This window comes from Zingiber officinale, chromosome 2B (assembly GCF_018446385.1).
Source record: "Zingiber officinale cultivar Zhangliang chromosome 2B, Zo_v1.1, whole genome shotgun sequence".
In the NCBI taxonomy this organism is placed as follows: domain Eukaryota; kingdom Viridiplantae; phylum Streptophyta; class Magnoliopsida; order Zingiberales; family Zingiberaceae; genus Zingiber; species Zingiber officinale.
Window position 1 is genome coordinate 133,187,348 of NC_055989.1, and position 19,571 is coordinate 133,206,918.

Sequence of the window (19,571 nt, forward strand, 5' to 3'; positions counted from 1 at the left end):
GTTTAAGTTTTAGGATTAGCTATGTGCTTAAGGATACTTAGATAGATAATTTAGGTATATTTTATTTATGCTAAACCTTACCATGATTGTTTGCCCATTATATGCCATGACATCATGTTTATTTTTGCATTCATATTTTATTATGAAAAACACAAAAATACCATGTCATGACATACATACATCGTGTAGTTATAGGAAATTTTCTTTTGAAAATTATTTCTTTTTGATGTATGCCATAACATTATCATGCATTATGTTTATTTCTTTAAAATTAAGGACAAATGACATTTATCAACAGGTGATATCAACAAATGATATCCTAGGTGGATGTTCAATATCCATAAAATGTCTCGATAGATATGCATGATCCCTAGATTAGGGCAAGACCAAGTTTTTACATCTCACAAAGACTCATAAGATGACTTGTATGTGTTTTAGTACACATTTGATACAAGTGAGATGTTAGGATGATGAACAAAACTCAAGATATTGATTTAGTGCATTCTTTTGAGTTTTAAGTTCATCAAAACACATAGTTATGTGTTTTCCCATCATTGGGAAAGCTAATGTACAAATCATGTGCATTAAGCCCAAGGAACATGGTGGGATATTAGTTTTAAAAATGATTTTAAACATACTTTGGAAAACCTTTATGAAGACTATCTTTTGATAGTGATCATCATTAAATAGTTGAGCACAAACTAGAGGAAAACGCTGAAGTTTTTGCAAGTTCTCTAGTTTATGTCAATCTTTGAAAATATGAAGTATTTTATTAGAAAACTATTTTTCTATGATAATATATGCCCTAAATAATATCTACACAAATTTTCACAATTTTTGGGATTTTTTAGAATTTTCTAGGGGTTTCTAAAGTTGACTGAAATGATATTTCAGCAACTATCAGAACTCCAATCGATCACCCGATCGATTGGAGTGCCTCAATCGATCAGGCGATCGATTGAGAAGGCAAATCTCGCGAGCAGAAGCTCACTGGATCGATCAGTCGATTGATCCAGACTGGCTGAATCGATCAGTGGATCGATTCAAGGCAATTCAATCGATTGAGACCCAACTCCAATCAATTGAGGAAGCTGATTTTGGCTGGGAAAGCCTGATTTCAGCATTCCAAACCAAGTTTAGTCTAGGGAACCATTCCAAATCCATCAAAATACATTTGTATACATAAAAAGTGTATTTTCATGTTGAAAACAAGGATGGATTAGTTGAGGAAGACTAAATTGAAGTTTAGGTTGAGGTTTGCTTCAAATTTTGAATATTTGAACCTCTAAACTTCTAAATTTGGGTTTCCTAAAGGTTTAGGGATTCCAAGTCATTGTTGGTACAACGACAGAAGGTACGACCATGTCTTTAGGGGGAGGTACTCTTTAAGGACATGAAAATTATTTTTCATACACCTTGGAAGGTGGTTAATCTTCTTTTAGAGAAAATGCTCAAGGTTGGACATTGAAATTAATGGGAAGTGGATATCCTCATTGTTTAAGTAGAGGTTGCTCATGGATGAGCATTTGATACAAATGAAGGGTATGGGACCTTCATTTGGGTTATTCAAGTGGTTAATGCTCAAGGGTGAGCATTGATGATAATGAAGGGTATGAGACTTTCATTATTGTGTTGTGAGCAACGAGTGAAGTTGTAAACAACGTTGGGTAACTCTTCAGAGGGAGAGTTTGTTTTTGATGTGTGCCCAAAGATGGGGGTATGTTTGTGATGTGTGTCAATAGGGGGAGAATGTATGGTTAAGTTAGGCCTTCAGTACCTAAAGAGATAGTTTGCCTAACTTAACAAGTAGTATTATCAAACATCAAAAAGGGGGAGATTGTTGGTGCAATATCCTTTAGGTCAAGGTTGACCTGGTTGACCAAGCCTGATTCTTGGTTTGGGTTTCGATGTTTGACAATATATTGGGTTTAGATGATATGGACAATGCAGGTGTAGTTGTTTATTTGGGGAGATTGTTGATACAATTTCCGTTTGGTCAAGGTTGACCAATTGAGATGTGAAGAAAAATCAAGTAGGTCAAGGTTGACCGGATACTTGATTGGAAAGTCCTGGTGAGTGAAGCCAGGCAGAAGGAAAGTCCTGGTGAGTGAAGCCAGGCGGAGGAAAGTCCTGGTGAGTGAAACCAGGCAGAAGGAAATCCTAGTAAGTGAAGCTAGGCAGAAGGAAAGTCCTGGTGAGTGAAGTCAGGCAGAAGGAAATCTTGGTGAGTGAAGCCAGGTGAAAATCCTAGTGAGTGAAGCTAGGTGAAAGTCAGGCAGTTGGAAAATCCTAGTGAGTGAAGCTAGGTGAAAGTCCTGGTGAGTGAAGCCGGGCAGTTGAAAAATCCTATGAGTGAAGCTAGGTGAAAGTCCTAGTGAGTGAAGTCAGGCAGATGGAAATCCTAGTGAGTGAATCAAGGTGAAAGTCTTGGTGAGTGAAGCCAGGCAGTTGGAAAGTCCTAGTGAGTGAAGCTAGGCAAATGTAAATCCTAGTGAGTGAAGCTAGGTGAAAGTCCTGGTAAGTGAAGCCAGGCAAGGGAAATCCAGATGGGTCAAGGTTGACCAGACATCTGGTGGAAGTCCAAGTAGGTCAAAGGGATTGACCGGATACTTGGCACAAGGAGAAAAGTCCAAGTGGGTCAAAGGGATTGACCGGACACTTGGTGAGGGAGTTCTAGCAGGTCAAGGGAGACCAGATGCTAGGTATAATGTACCAACAGGTCAAGGTTGACCGGATGTTGGTTTGGGGGGCTTGGGACTTGGTTTTGGGCAAAAACCAGTGCTGGATCGATCAGCCGATCGATTGGCTGGAGCCCAATCGATCGGCCGATCGATTGGGGAGTCCCCGTGAGAAGCCTTCGTCCCAATCGATCAGTGGATCGATTGGGAGGCAGTCGCGAGCTCACAGAAGGCTGCTGGATCGATCAGCTGATCGATCCAGAGCCCCCAATCGATCAGTGGATCGATTGGGAGGTGCGACTTCGCGCGATAAGCTCTGGATCGATCAGCCGATCGATCCAGGCATTTTTCCAAGAGCACAGAGGCGCTCTGGATCGATCAGCCGATCGATCCAAAGCCTCCCCGATCGATTGGGAGCAATCCAATCGATCGGGATTCGACCGTTGGCGCAGGATATAGCTGTTGGCGTGCGTCTTCTTCGGAAGCTCTCGCAGAACTTCGACGGCTTTCATCTCCGATCCTCACAGCGACTCCAGCCACTTCTCCACAGTTCTCACGCCAGATCTTGAGGGTTCTTGGAGGCATTTCCAAGTCAAGAGGCGGATCTACAGTGAAAAGAAAAATTCTAGGGTTAGGGTTTTCTTGTGCAAACTTGTAAGCTTTTGCTTGTGTTTTGTTTCCCTTTCCCTTTCTTCTTGTAGTGTGAACTTGTAGGGCTTCTCCGCCTTTGGTAGTTATCATAAAAGAGTGTTTTATTAGTGGAGGGTGTGTGAGTGTGTGGATCCTTGGATTAGTCACCTCCTTTGGAGGTGGATACCAAGTAAATCTACTTGTTAGCGTTGTGTGTTGTTTCTTGTATATTTTCGCTGCGCATCTTTGAAGAAACAAGCAACGCTGACCACGAGTACGCGACGAGCTATTCACCCCCCCCCCCCTCTAGCTATATTTGGTCCCAACAAGCATGAGAAGGTAAGTCCAAGTTAGTCAAGGTTGACCGGACGCTTGGCACGAGGAGAAAAGTTCAAGTGGGTCAAAGTATTGAACGGACACTTGGTGAAGAAGTCCCAGCATGTCAAGTTGATCGGATTCTAGGCATGAGGAGTCCTAGTAGGTCACGATTGACCGGAATTGGGTTTGAGAGCCCTAGACTTGACTCGACAAGCTAGGATTAGTCAATTTGATCAAGTGATCAAATTAGACCAAGCTCAATCAATCAGCTGATCGATTGGGCACAGTGCTGCGATAAATGGCAACCCAATCGATTGGGAGCTTATATCGCTCGCACAGTAGCTTCCCCAATCGATTAGCCGATTGATTGGGGGCTAGTTTTCTCGCGCAGATGTGAGAGCACAGAAGAAGGCTGAATCGATTAGCCGATCGATTCAGTCTCTCCAATCGATCAGCTGATCGATTGGGTTGTGACCGTTGCACATGATAAAGCTGTTGGCGAGCGATTTCTTCTGTATTTCTTTGTGAGCTTCATTCCCAACCTCACGCGACCTTCTCCACCGAGCTCACCGACACACACCTGATCTTGAAGGCTTAGAGAGGAGTGTTGGTACATTTCCAAGCAAGTCAAGAGGTGTATTTAAGCAGGAAGAAGAAGTTAGGGTTTTGGCTTCATGTTGTAAATCTTGTAAGATTTTACTTGTATTTGCTTCCCTTTTTCTTCTTGTTATATTGTGAGTGTTGTACAAGGCTTCTCCGCCTTCAGTAGTTACCGAGGAGTGTTTTCATAATGAATGAGTGAATGAGGGTCAGATCCTTGGATTAGTCACCTCTTCTTGAGGTGGTTACTAAGTAAATCCTCGTGTTAGCGTTGTGAGTCTTGTTTCGAGTCTTTTCGCTGCATATCAACAACAATGAAGCAAGCAAATGAAACGCGACGAGCTATTCACCCCCCCCCCCCCACTCTAGCTACAAATCGACCATAACAGCATTATCCGAGGATCCAGAACTAGAGAGCATATTATCTTCGACCGCCGAGGCTTCCAAGATTGGAGCAGCAACTTGAGATGATTCTGATGGTATAGAGGAGTTATTAGAGAGCTCTAGAGCAGGACCTAGGATGACATCACTTCTGACAATATTAGATGACTTTAAGAAGGTGTCACTTGTATCTGGAGGAGAGATTGAAGAAACTACTGGAAGAGGAAATAGAGACTCATCAAAAGTAACATGTCATGAAATATAAATTCGTTTTGTTGGTATATGCAAGCAACGATAACTATGGTGCGAATTGCTATAACCAAGGAAAACATATTGTAGTGAACAAGAGTCAAGTTTGTGTTTAGTAAAGGTGTAACCATGGATAACATGGCAACCAAAAATTTGAAGGAAAGTGTAATCAGGAGTTTGATTATAAAGTTTTTCAAAAGGACACTTATGATTGAGCAATGGAGTAGGAAGTTGATTTATGAGATATACGACAACGTTAACAACTTCATCCCAAAATTTACGTGGAACTGATGCATGATGAAGAAGAGCTAAGGCAGTTTCAACTATATGTCTATATTTTCTCTAACAAAGCTATTTTATTTTAGAGTGTGAGCGCAAGAAACTCGATGAACAATTCCACAAGAGACAAGATGACGATGGAGAGTTTGATATTCGCCTCCCCAATCAGAATGAAAAGAGAGTATTTTATGATTAAAATATCATTCAACTTGAATTTAAAAATTATAGAATATATCAAATAAATCAAATTTTCTTCTTATAGGATAGAGCCAAGTATATTTACTAAAATGATCAATGAAGGCAACATAATATTAGAAACCTTGATTATACAAAATAGGTACAGGGCCCCCAACATCAGAATAGATTATTTCAAGGGGAAAATTAGAAACATGATCAGATAAAGAAAAAGGTAGCTTATAACTTTTAGATTCCATAAAGGCCCTACATGAATGAGATGGAGAGGAGGTAATGGAAGTAGGTAAACCATACCTATTGATGATTGACTGAATAATACAAAGGGAAGGATAACCAAGTCGAGCATGCCAAGCTAGTTTATTTGTGCGTTCACTAACAAAAGCTTTGATTGAAGAACTCTGAAAATAGTAGAGGTCATTTTTGATTTTCCCATAAAATACAATAGCATTTGTTCCTTTATTTTTTATAAGATAATGATTATGATGAAACTAAAAAATGACATTGTTTTCAAAATAAAACTGACGTGTAGAAAGTAAATTTTTAGTGATAGATGGAACATGAAAGACATTGCGCATGTGAAAAGTACAATTAGATAAATGAACATATGTGTTTCCAAGATTAGCAATTTGCAAACCTAAACCATCACCTACTTGAACTGTATCTGAGCCATAATATGACATTACGTCTATAAAGATATTATAATCTGATGTGACATGATGAGTCGTTCCAATGTCAATATACCAATCAGTAGATAAAAACTCTGAGGTTTTACCACAAGTAGGCATAGATGAGAGGACTTTAGGATATACTTGTGAAATAGACAATTGTCTTAAGGTTGTATGACCACCAATGAAATTTGAGTCAAATTGACTAGGACATTGAATACCAAAATGTTTATTTTAGAGATAAATTTAACTTTTTACCCGAGACCAATCAAGTCTTTTAGAACATAGATTTCTAATATGACCAATGATGTGACAAATCTAACATCGGTTTGAACTTTACTTTTGGCCTCCATGATGTCGTTGAGTATTTGACATCTAAAGTAAAAATAACTTGTCCGGTGACAGCTGTTGGACGACGTCACAAGAAAGAGCTTCTACCTCGTGGTTGGCAACTATGGATTGAAGAGCCGATAGGGGAGGACCAACGACGATCGGTAGCCAGGCGTCGGCGCCGACGATCACAGGCTGAGAGATACAACAGTGTGCGGTAGCGGCTGCTGCGGCGAGGAGGGCTACTTGCGGCCGGCAGTAAGAGAGGCTGGAAGCAACAGTTGGCTGATATCTGGCAACAGAGCACGCGGCTTGTTTGGCGATGCAGCAGCGTCGGTGTTTCACGTGCGGGAGGAAGAAACGACCGCGGCTATCTCCATTGTGCTCCGACAGCAAGGAAGGCGGCTATGGATGTGCTGTCAGCGTGGTGACAACGACATGAAAGGATTCGCCGTATCTTTGTCTCAGCAACAAAACTTGCTACTGCCAAAGAGCTCAGAGGCAGCAGAAGAAGGGTGGAGAATGGTCGACGCAAGGATGAGCGTGGGTTGTGGTGGCAGTGGGAGAAAAACCACAGAGACAAGAATCGTTAAGGAAACTTAAAAGTGTTTAGGTTTTTTTTTCAGAAGAGAAAAAAATAGATATTAAGGAAGACGAAAGAGAAAAATAAAGGGATTGACGGTGGAAGAAAACAAATATTTTTCGTTTGCTCTGGAAAACAGAGAAGAACAAGAAAATCAAAACATGTAGGAGAGAAGAGGCCTGAGGGGAAAATTAAAAAGGGTTCGTCGTTTATTGGATATCCGCCTTAAGAAGTTGAGAGAAGATAAAAAGATATGGTTCTAATACCATGTTAGAAGAAGAACAAGGAAAGAGCAAGAAAATTTATTGTTCATTGATTTTTACCCGAAGGACAATACAATATATAATGTTCAGAAAGTACTTGGTCAATTAACCAATTAATAAATAACAAAATTATTCTAAGAATAATTCTGAGAATTATTCTAAGAATAATTCTGAGAATTATTCTAATAATTATAATAGAATTATTAGAATAATCCTAATACTAATTTGATTTGATTTGATGATTTGATCCAGTCGATTCTGGTAATTCTCTTTTATCTCTTTTAACACCCTCGTTGGTTTAAACTATAGCCAACGAAGCCTCCACAAATGGTGGGGCACCAAACCCTGAGGAGGAGGGAGCACACTTGCTAAGGGAGGAGGGTCTCCCACTGGTGGCAATTGTAGGAACGAGTGTCGTTGTAGCACTTCTTGCACCATCTTGGAGACCAATTGATTGATGTTTTCTTTTGTCACAACCACTACTTTGTCGCGGTTTCTCTCTTCAACGGAGTCACGGTTATTAATAATTCTTCTAGTGTTAAGCAACGCATGCAAAGTCTTGGCTCATATACCCCACTAGACAATGCCAATTTGTTCCAATCAAATACCTCCCCAAGTTTTCTATGGACGACATAAGATGTGGGTCTGATCCAAGTACAAATAAGGAGGTGAGGTTGATGTTGGGTAACCCTAAAGATAGAAAAAATTGATGACTGAGATCGGTGACGGAGGTTGAATCAGAGATGGTGTCGGTGATGAGGTCAAATCCAAAATGATATCGATGATTGAGATCAAATCCAAGATGATGACGATTAAGATTATTAGTCAAATGACTAAAATAGTATGATAATAATTTTTTATTATAAAAGTAGTCAAATGACTAAAAACATTGTATTATAATAATTTTTTATTAAAACTATTATACCAAATTTAAAAGCGAATCCATCAAAATAAATGATTTAAAAGTCTATTACATCCTTATTTATACTGTTATATATATATATATATATATATATATATATATACCAAGAATTATACCGCGAGAGTTGTTCCTTGACTGCCGGCCGTCCAACAAGTTGGCAGCTTCATTTATTGTATAAGATTGTAACATTAAAGTCACCAATCACGTCCCATTTGGATTTTTTTGCCTACATAATAAAAATAATAATAACCTTCTTAATCACTTAATCATCACTTTTGACGTACAATTTTGAAGAATTTAAGAAATTAGTCAAAAATCGATTGCTTTTCTAAGAACTTGAAAAGGACTCCAAGCATGAGTCTTATTCCTACTAGGATTTTGTAGGTCAATCCAACTCGATCGATCAAGCTCATTCATAGGCATATACTAATGTGTATCCATCCAAGGCAAACTTTCTATTAACAACGCGAGATGCGAGTTCAATCTAAACTCCACTGAATAATAAATCTAAATTTATTAACATGTGCAAATTTCAAATTAAAATAATTTATTTTATAAGTTGGAGTCTTGTAGAAAGAAAGAAGACTATTTTGACACTAGCGGACTAGTTTAGAATTGTCTAAAGAAAGTTGATTTGTCAAGTCATCAACCAAATGAAAAGGGGCAAACACACTTATCTGAGAACTTTTCCACAATTATCGATCATAAAAGTGTTAAATCAATTTGGTATGGTGTTGGTCGTCTTCTTCTGAAATTTTCATAATTTTAACAATAGATTAATTCTTTTTTTAATTATAAGGTTTTGCATTAAATGCCCTTTAATTTAATCAAAATACACGGATGAGGTTATAAATGAAATAAAATGAAAACATAAAGAGTAAATTGAAATTACGTTTACTTTTTTCGATGAGGCTACCGCCGCCTAGTATTCTGGGGAAGCAACGTGTCAGCTCGGCGTTGAGACACGTGGACCTGTGGGTATTATGTGTCTTCCAGCCACTCCGTTTGCGCGTGACGGAACCCGCGTCGAAGCAGAGCCCGAAGCGAATCGGGGAGCTTCCGCCTTTATTAACGCCGCCGCTTGTCTTCTCTTCACTCCTTCCTCTCCTCGAAGAGAGACGATGGACGGAGACGGCGAAGGAGAAGACGAGAGACGTGGCGGAACCCTAGCTACGCCTTCGCCGGAGGAGGATGAGGAGGAGAGCGTCTTGCCCGCAACCGACTTTGGTGGCGTCCGTCCTTCCTCGAAACAACAACAACAACCGACTTCTGTCGACGTCGATGGCAGCGATAAGTCAGATGAGGACGACGGGGATTTGGAGTTTTCCTTCGTGGTCGAGGACTCCGACGCCGCCCCGGACGTCACCGCCGACGAGATCTTTTCCAACGGATTCATCCGCCCCATTTACCCCGTGTTCGATCGAGCCCTCCTTTTCTCCCCCTCGACCGGGCCGGCTCCGGCGTCGCGGGGAACCCTAGGCCGCCTCCTGATAGAAGAGCGGGAGGCGGAGTTGTCCCATGAACTCGAGGGGATCCCGCCAGGAAGCTACTGCGTGTGGGCGCCGAGGTCGGTGGCGAAGAATCCGGGGTCTTCGCACTGCAGAAAGAGCCGATCCGCCGGATCCTCCTCCCTCAGGTGGCGGATCCGGGACCTGGTGGTCGGGCGGAGCCACAGCGACCGGAAGGAGAGGTTCGTGTTCCTCGCGAAGCGAAAGGAGAAGGGAAACTCTGATCCGGTGGAGGCAGAGAAGGAGGGCGCTAAGGTCACCGATGTCGATATGGTCACCGCTCACCGGATATACTTCAGGAAAGACGGCGACGCCGGCAGCCGGAAATGTGTCCTTCCAAACAGGCAAGAATTACTTGCTTTCTTTGCTAATATGAACTCCATTACAAAAACTCATCATCCTTTTTAACTATTTCCCCCTTTTTTTTACTACCCTTTTTCTTCTTAAAAAAAAATCTTGGTTGTGAATTGTGATGATAAAGTTGGACTGGAGGAGTTGCGATTGCTGTTTTTGTTTTAGTTTTGTGCTTGGTAATCGATGTGGTGTTGAGTAATGTTAGCTATAATTGCAATCTCTGTCGACTTATCTATTGACTCCATCTTTAAGGTTGCTTTGCACCTTTCTATGATGATGCTCGACGCCTCAAAGAGATTTTGGCAAGCGTACTATAATGTAGGCGTTGTGAATCTGCCAGTTTACTCTAGAATTTAAATTTGATCGACACATTACCAATAGAACTTTAAATCGTGTTTAATATTATCAGTTTTGGATATTATTTTCAATCTCAAGACAGCTTGGAATCTTTGGAAAGTGAAGAGTTCATGATCAAACCCATGCCCCCAAGCTTTGTGGGGTTTGTTATTGGTGCTCGATGAGAGAGACACATTTTGCCTTGACACTCGACTAAAAGTCTAGAAAAGCAGAAATTAGCGAGAAGATTGAGGTGGTGAAAACAAAGTGGAAAAGTGACGGGATAAGGACACATACGAAGACTCCAAAACACAGAAAAGAAAAAGAAAAATAAAGAAAGAGAAAAAAAACGAAAGTAAAAGGAGTGAGTGTCATCCAGCAAGCACCACTTGGATGAACATGGTGAAATGGTGGTGGTATTCAGGATATGGATCGCCAATTAGTCAAGGTGACGTGTAACTTGGAAAGTAAGCCTAACACTAGCGCTCTGCCTATTAATCGAAACAACTCGGGCTGCTAACTTCCTGTCGCCAGCTGTCAGCGTGCCGACGTAACATCCCTTCTGTTTGGCGCCTTCTTTTCGGATCCATCCTCTTCGATTTTCCGTTTTCGAGTAACTCAACAAACTAACTAGTTTAAAATTGAATCGCCAAATGGATGTTCTCACACAAAAAAAATAAAATAAAATAGGGCCGAAGCAATTAAAGGGCAGTATGATAAATCTGACAACAGGCATTGTCTGCACATAGTTTTATTGTCATCATACTCCACCCTAGCACACAAGTTTACAAGTTTCTAAATTACATAGCACAACACACTGAGCTTCATTGAGTTTCTTCGTTGTCTGGCACACGAGGAATCAAGCCACAAATTTTACACAGCAGTTTCAGAATCCATTGTTCATCGCGTGCGGAACAGTTCAGGCTGGAACAGGCTCACGCAGCTTGTTGGCTTCGGGCGGAGCCACACTGTCATAGTAGTCAACTAAGACTTTCCATCCGCCTGGGCACATGAAACCATCTGGTGGGTTCTCTCTGTTCTTGGCGAGAGTTCGCATCTATGGACAAATTTGAGGCATTAGTAATGATTCCGTAGCGTAGGAGATGATATCAAGCAAATTGTTTGTTTGATTTTTTTTTACCTTTGTGCCAGATATGAAGAGGAAATCATCAGGTCTTGATGGATCAAAGAAAGCCATTTTTTTCTGTGTTTTGTCATAGGCCGCCACCTGAATTCATATCGAGAGCAAAAGATTTAGAAGAAGTAATCTTCACGACATTTCTGAATTCCACTGTGAGATACCTTGAATGGCAGAATGTTTAGCTTTTGAAGACCTGGAGCCATACTTAGGACTTTCTTCCCGTGATCAGCATCATAAAGGTCCCTCTTCTCCACGGGATGACTCATACCTGCTGGATCTCGGCCAACAATGTAGAAATTTGCACCGGCATTTATGCGAGATTTTGCATGCCACTGAACTTCAGTTGGGCCAGCATAGTGCATAGGAGAAGGGAATATAGCAACCACTGTTGTTTCCGGGTTAAGCACGCCATCCTCAAGAACCTATAGAGGAAAAAAAACATAAAGGAATATAAGCAAAAAACAGACAAACTTAACCCAATATAATCAACGATATCATAAGTTGTGTAGTATCAATTAACCTTCTCATGTTGCTTCATTCTCCAACTAAGTGGCACATCATCTGCTTTTGTGTAGCCTCCCAGAGGATGAAGCAAGAGGACAGGGTTTTTATAGCCCATTTCAAGAAGGCGTCTACGAGTGTCGGTCATGAGCAAGGCATGGCCATTGTGTACAGGGTTACGCAGCTGGAAAGCAAATACTGCATCTGCGTTGCGTCGGGCAAATTCTGCACGGAGTTCACCAGGTGATAGCCGATATTGATCAAGACCATCGTTATACTTGACACGTTCTATAACCTCCAAGTCTCCACCAATTAGCCAATTTCCAGCTTTTGCTATAGCTTCCTGGACGTACGGCAGCCCAGGAGCTGTGGTACCCCATGTTCTCGCGATTCGTTCTTCTTTGTTATGCTTGTAGATTTCGATGCTAAATGAGAAGACAAAAAAATAAGGTCCCAAAATTCCAAAGTGGTGTAAACTTTACAGTGTTTATTCTCCTCTGTACATGATGTGTGTTAGAACACAATGCTCAACAAATGTATCTATCAGAGGACCAACAAGAATCATTTCACATGAGAACATCACTAGACATGCCAAATGTTTTGAAATTTAGCTGAATAGGGTGAAAATACACGGCTAAGAAAATTGTGAAGTGTTACACATAAAGAAGCCTAGAAACAAAGCTTGAAGTCTGAAAATGGGTAGTAGTTTCTATGTCATCTAGATAACATCATATTGTTGCTAGCCATTCACAAGTTAAAGATTTCTAAGGTATATGCATAGCGAATTTTGAATAAGACTAGAAATTCAAAAATCTCCTTGAGTGAATGCATTCTCATAATTGAGATTGCAATTCAGATAAGTATGCATTTATGTGATGATAAGTTAAGATTCTTTGGAAACAGAGATATTAATGTTAAGTTAATGGAAAACTACAAAGGATCATGCATCAACGTCCACAAATAACACGAGGTCAGAAATGTTACAACATGATTCTATAATTTAGGGTATTTTTATGAAACGAAGGAGGCGGGAGAGTCCCTCAGTAACATTAAGTTAAGAAGAAACTGTAAAAGACATGTAGCTCTAGAAATCAACTCATGGTTAGAAAATGTTGTAGAAAAGATCTATAATATAGAGTTGGCATAGTACAACATGATAAAAAATAAAAAAAATCTTCTCAAAATCCTAAGTACTTTCCTAATCATAAACCTTTAAAACATGAACGAAAGCATGTTTCCTCTAATACGAGTCTCTGTTTTAGTCAACTTATGGACACTATAGAGTTGACCTATAACAAGGCCATGAGTACACCATTTTAGTCAGCATATCTATACTATGGAACATTGGAGCTGACCTATAGCAAAGTCGAGTGCACCACAGACAAAATGATCAACAAAGATGAACCTGGATAGTTACACAGCAAACTGAAACAACTGCTGCATTACTAAATTTTCTAGATTTTGCAGAAATCAAAAGGACCAGAAAAAGTCACATGAACACATAAACTAGAGGCAAGAAACTTTCAGTGATCTATTGGTTTAGTGTTACCCGATTCATTAATTGAACCATGCACAGTTATTTTCGATTCCAAGAACATATTAATTAAATATCAGAGTGGCAATTTAATTACCAATAATCATCGAGCAACTAGTAGCAATTAATCATCGAGCGATTACCAATATCAAGAACAAAAATGCGTTTTACGGTTCAGAACAAGACAAAATAAATCTAATAAATATAGCAAATGAAGGATGTTATTAGGTTGAACTCACTCGCTCAAGATGGCGACAGGCCTGTCCCGCGCATCGACAAGCGCGACCCTGCGCCGGTCGCCAATGGCCCTTTTCTGCGCGTCGTCGATGGCCAGCACGATCGGGACCGACATGTTGACGACGGAGCCGTCTCCGAGGCGGAGACAATTAAAATGAAGTGTTTGGAGGAACTCGGCTTCCCTCATGAAGCCGCCGAGGGGGCTCGCCCACCCTTCGCTGAGCACATGCACCCACTCCAGGTCGATCCGCGACAGCCTGATCTGCGGGCACCGCGCCGCCTCCCGGCGGAGCGCGTCCCGCGCCGGCCCCTCGGGCGCGACCAGGTCGACCAGCCTCCCTCCGTCCGGCTCGATCAAGCTGCATGATGCGGTGGCGGGGGCGAAGGTGGCGCGGAGGGGGGCGGCGGCGGTCGTCTGAAGGCGGCGGCGGATATGGAGGCTGCCTGGGAGGAGCGGCGGGTGGATGAGATTGTGGGCAGGATTTGAGGCGGGGGTTAGGGATTTGACGACGAAGGCTGCAGCCATGGAAGCCATGGAGGAGGGAAAAAATAAGGCGATAAAAATCGGATTTTTATGCCCCTTTTGTTCTTGGATTTGGATTTGGATTTGGATTTGGGGGTGGAATGATGCGTCTAATCTTCTGTGTTATTTATAGTTTAAAATGAAATAGTGGAGCAGTTAGTGGAGGGGGTCGGCGGGATGATCCTGGACAAATTTAAGTCTAGATTCATCGGTTGAATGTGGCAAGGGAAGCGCAATTTCATGTTATCAATTTGATTTCGAATGCTTTCCCTGCTTTTTGTATTTTCTATTTATTTATTGATATTTTATTTTGCTTTGGATTATTCTTTGATGCTTCTTCGATGGTTCCTCTGTTGACGCTTAGATATAATGTTGACTTTGGTCAAAATCATATCAGTTAGATGGTTACATCATAGATGATCTCTTTTTTCCGTCGGCTCTCGCTCCTCCTCTCCAGAAAATTGAGTCGACTTCTCCATCTAATGCGGTGATAAGGAAGATTCACCAAGTGTCGCTCAGGACAAAGATAGTAGTTAATGTAAAGATCAAAATTAAGATGATCAATATTAGAAAACCAATGCGCTCATCAAAAGTAGGCCGAGCGGAAATCAACTTCAGATGTCGATCGAGCTTGAAGAGTCCGATCGGCCAAGAAGTTTAGCAAATAAATTGCTCTCCCCAACGAGTCATATAGAGAGAACATAAGATGACGCACAACTGATCAAGTGAGTATTGGACTGACCGGAGGTCATGTTTAGTCGAGTTAGAGACAATCGGCTGAACCAAACTGCAACGAAGAAGGGCAGCTAAGATTGACCGCAGCTGAGATTGACCGGGCGGGAAGTCCCGACAGAACGGCTACCCCGCTCAGCCAAATAATGGAGCCCCTCCCATATTTCATAATATCTATTTGGGAGGTAATGTCGCTGACAACAGGACATGATCAACAGACAAATCATACAACGGAAGTTTCTACGGTTATGTCAGGGATTTGCATACTCTGTAAAAGTATGATGTCAGGGATATTTTCTGACATATCCTTTCATACGACGATTGGAAAAATGTGTCCACGCCTTGAGGAGTGTGCACGTCGCTTACTGTAGCACTATATAAAGGGGGTCTATGCACCGACAGAGGGATGTGCTATGCATTATTCACGCTTGTGCTTTCACTGTTGCTCCACCTTCTTCTACTATTCCGATGACTAACTTGAATGTCGGAGAGTCAATGTCAATGACTCCTTCCCTGACTCGGCACTAACGTTTCTAGTGTTGCAGATATAGTAGAGTCTTCACAAGGTCAACAAAGGAGTCATATCCCCAGCTAGCCTTCTTCCCAATTTTCGGACAGAATCACCATCCATAAGATCTAACACCCTGAGAGATAACATAAGACGTTCAAGTCAGTGATCAATGAGAGAGAGAGAGAGAGAGAGGAGGAAGAAGAAAAAGGGAAACTTAATAGAAAAGAACTACCTCTACTGGTAGAAACAAGAAAACCAACTTATATGTGGCTTATCTGTTCTAGTGTTTATATATCAGAAAAATATCTAAAAGTTAAATATTCCGTGACCTTTCACTTCTTCCTGTGTGTTTTAGTGAAGACGAGACTTCTGACAATCTGTTATTCGCTTTTCCATTCGATCTGATACCTACTATTTACTTCTACATTCATTGATCCCCACGTATTGGAAGGAAAAAAATTAAGGAAATCAGATCTGATATACACTACTCGCTTCTTCATTTATTGATCATCATGTATTAGGAGAAAGGAATTAAAAGAATTGCTATGTAGATCTTAATCATATTGCTCGGTGGATCTCATGCATGTTACTTGATCTTATCCATATTACACGACAGGACTTAACCAAGTTGCTCGGCAGGACTTAATCATATTGCTTAGTAGGACTTAACTATGTTGCTCAGCAAAACCTAACCATATTATTCGACTGGACTTAACCATATTACTCGTGGATGTCAACCATGTTACTCAATGGACCTTGTTGTTGCAGTGGAGGCCAATAAGAGGAAGTAAATTACCTACAAAATAAAATTCAAACTCTTTCTCGATCTTTGACATGATTAGATTAGCACAATTAAATTAAACAATAATAAAACAAAACAATTAAAGAAAATAAAATAAGAGGATAGTGTATTTACTTGATTACAATATAGGTGATTGTTAACTCAAGGCGTTGAACAAAGCTCCACTAGAAAGTAATCTTTTGTTGAAGACGGAGTAGCCTCTTACATACTTGTAAGCTTATAAAAGACTAGGAAAATGAATACAGGATTTATAATTCAGTTGTTGTTCAATTCCTAGCTCCAGAAGTCTTCTTATAGCCCTTAGAAAAATTTATCCATTACTCGGAGGCGCCTTCAATAAGATAAATTTTATCCACTGAAGATAAAAATTTATCTTCGACTAACGGCTATTAAAGGCGCCTTCTATGACGTATATCAACCTTCTATACAAAGGCGCGAGGGTGCCTCCAAGCCTCTTGCAGGCGCCTTCCATGAGACAGATCAGCCTCTAAACTGATCTTGTTTGTATAGGTGATGCTCCGGTTAACCAGAGTTGGACTCACCCACACCCAACTCTGACCTACTCCTCGAGTAGACTTCCTCCTAACTTCCCTCCCCTCAAACGTCACACACGTCCTTCTCGTACATCAGTGTACTGTTTCGCGACATCTCATCCCTCGAATGCACCGAGTTCGTTGACTCACTTCTCGTGTCATTCTTCTAACTAGCTGCATTTTCGGCTCGACTTTTTGTACTTCTAAGTTCATGGGCACTTAAACACAAGGCATCAAACACAAATATGACCTAACTTAACTTGGTTGACCACATTCAACCTACCACGGGATACTTAAAATCTCTCCCTTTTTGATATGTATCAACCCAAGTTAAAGTTAGGGTTAAATAAAAACATAATAAAATAAGTAATTAAGTGAAGAAAATTTGCACTAATTAGTTTTCACTTTTCACTAATTAGTTTTCAACTTTGACAAAAAATAATTTAACAATTATTTTTCAGTTTCGAAAAATCTTAGAAAAATCTTAAAAAAATTTATCGCACTTAAATAGAATAAATTAGATCAGCAAAAAAATCACAAAAAATATATTATTTAATTTAACAAAAATAATATATTTAAATAGAGCAACCTAATTTTTAAAAATAAGTCTTTCAAAATATATTTTCAGCTATAAAATTTTTACTAATTTTCCTAGATATATAAGACAGATTGTTTGACAGTATAAAAAACAAAGTTTTCATATTTCTATTTTTCTTAAATTTTTAATATTAAAAATTAACTTCTCAGAAAATAATTCATAAAAAATTTATGTTATATCAGAAAATTCAAAAAAAAATCTCAACAGGAATACTACTGTTCTATTAGTTTAGAAATCTTGAACAGAAAATTCAAATAAAAGATTATTCAAAAAATATTTTTCTAAGTCAAACAATTTCTACCCTAATAAATTAATAAAATGAGAAATTTAATTTACAAAGGATTTCAGAATCCAATATAGTTTCTTCTCTACTGAATTCATTAGAAATTTTAGTGATACATAGTTTCTAAAAAAAAATCTTATTTATCCCTTATAATTTCTAATGCACCAATTAATTTTAAAATTTGATTTTCAAAAAATCATTTGAATTCAACATGCATCATTTTTCATTTTCTCTATTTATGCTTTTAGTTTTTTATTTTCCAGATTGAGGTTATAATATATGTCTTAAAGGACAAGAATTTGCTAAGCTTAATTTTAACTTAACATTTTCTTTTTTTTTTTTCTAATTTTACTATATTCTTGGAAAGTATTTAATAAATTGAAATGATTTTTCCTGAGGTAACGCATGTACCTTACTTATCTCGTGGTTTGATGCTCCCCTTTCGTCACTACTTTCTTTTGATATACATCCCTCTTCGTCGATGTTCATCTGTGAGGAACTTTCAGCGTCTCTCTAGTGGTTTGCCATCAGGACTAATATGGCATGCTCTTCTAGTTCCAATTTTGATGACGATGATTCGTCCCATGTCACATTCAATTTCTTGTGCTTTGATTTTGCTGGTATTTTGCCCTTGCCTTTCTCCTTCTTCAGCTTAGGGTAGTCGTCCTTGATGTGGCATTCTTCTTGACAGTTGTAGCATCGAACATTCATTTTGCTCCGAAAGTGCTTTTTTGCCTGCGGCTTGTTAAATTTATTAGTTTTAATAAATTTATTAAACTTTCTTACCATTAACGTTGCTTCATCTTCGTCAATTGACGCTTCGGAGTCTGGGTTGTCCATTTTGACTTTTTGGACAATATTATGACTCGGCTCTTTCCTTAATTCTGCATATCTAAATTCTTGAAGTTCTAAAGTGGAAAATAAACTTTCTAATGTACTTACTACTAGATCTTTAGAAATATGGTAGGAGTCGATTATTGAGGATCATTTAAGTGTCCTCGGAAAAACATTCAATGCATACCTTAGAGAATCTCGGTTTTGTTACCTTTTCTCCGAAATGTGTGAGTCTAGTAATCAACTCCTTTAGTTTGGCATGCAGTTGCGCTACTGACTCTCCTTCTTTTAGCCGGAATTTCGCCAGTTGATTTCGGAGAAGGTCCCATCTCACGAGCTTTTCTTCTGACGTTCTTTCATATAGTTCCAGGAACATTTTGCAAAGTTCCTTTGTTGATTCATAGGCGTCGATCCTGCAAATTTCTTGAGATGGCAGCACACTTAGCCGGTAGAATTTGGCTCGTCCATTCGCCACAAAGTCCACTTGCTCTTTCTTTGTCCAAAAGTACTCTTCTTTTTCTTAGTCTTTTTGATCTTTTGGAGCTACAAAATCGTATTTGATTATTAATAAATCTTCAAAGTCGGTTCTAAAAAATATCTCCATTCACTTTTTTCATATGGCGAACTCCCCCTCGAACTTCGACAGGTAGATACTTGGTCCGACCATCGTCTTGCTGTTTCAGTCGATTGTTAGTCCTTCTGAGACGGTTAGACTTTGATATCAATTGTTGGTGCAGCAAAGGCCGACGAGGGGGGGTGAATTGCCTACAAAATAAAATTCAAACCCTTTCTCGATCTTTGACGTGATTAGAATAGCACGATTAAATTAAACAATAATAAAACTGAACAATTAAAGAAGGAAAGTAAGAGGATAGTCTATTTATTTGGTTACAACCTAGGTAGTTGTTAATCCAAGACGTTGAATAAAACTCCACTAGAAAGTACTCCTTTGCTGAAGGCGAAATAGCCTCTTATACACTTTTAAGCTTATAAAAGACTAGGAAAATGAATACAGGATTTGCAGTTCAATTGTTGTTCAATTCCTATTTCT

General features: G+C 39.8%; 1 protein-coding gene across 1 annotated transcript; it reads right to left on the reverse strand.

Moving 5' to 3' along the window:
• Positions 1–10,968: 10,968 nt before the first annotated feature.
• Positions 10,969–14,345, reverse strand: LOC122047324 (ATP sulfurylase 1, chloroplastic-like). Its single transcript, XM_042608510.1, has 5 exons — positions 13,707–14,345; positions 11,953–12,358; positions 11,594–11,854; positions 11,433–11,519; positions 10,969–11,348 (listed from the first exon to the last, which is right to left on the reverse strand). Exons 1-5 carry the CDS (start codon positions 14,237–14,239, stop codon positions 11,211–11,213), a joined length of 1,425 nt encoding a protein of 474 aa, XP_042464444.1. The 5' UTR covers positions 14,240–14,345; the 3' UTR covers positions 10,969–11,210.
• Between the last annotated feature and the right edge of the window lie 5,226 nt (positions 14,346–19,571).

Bases quoted from the DNA above. Each gene is read 5' to 3' on its own strand.
- LOC122047324 (XM_042608510.1), bottom strand. From the start codon at position 14,239: ATGGCTTCCATGGCTGCAGCCTTCGTCGTCAAATCCCTAACCCCCGCC. The intron at 11,520-11,593 runs GTATCTCACAGT...ATATGAATTCAG, and splicing joins TAAACATTCTGCCATTCAAG to GTGGCGGCCTATGACAAAAC. The intron at 11,349-11,432 runs GTAAAAAAAAAT...ATTTGTCCATAG, and splicing joins TCTTCATATCTGGCACAAAG to ATGCGAACTCTCGCCAAGAA.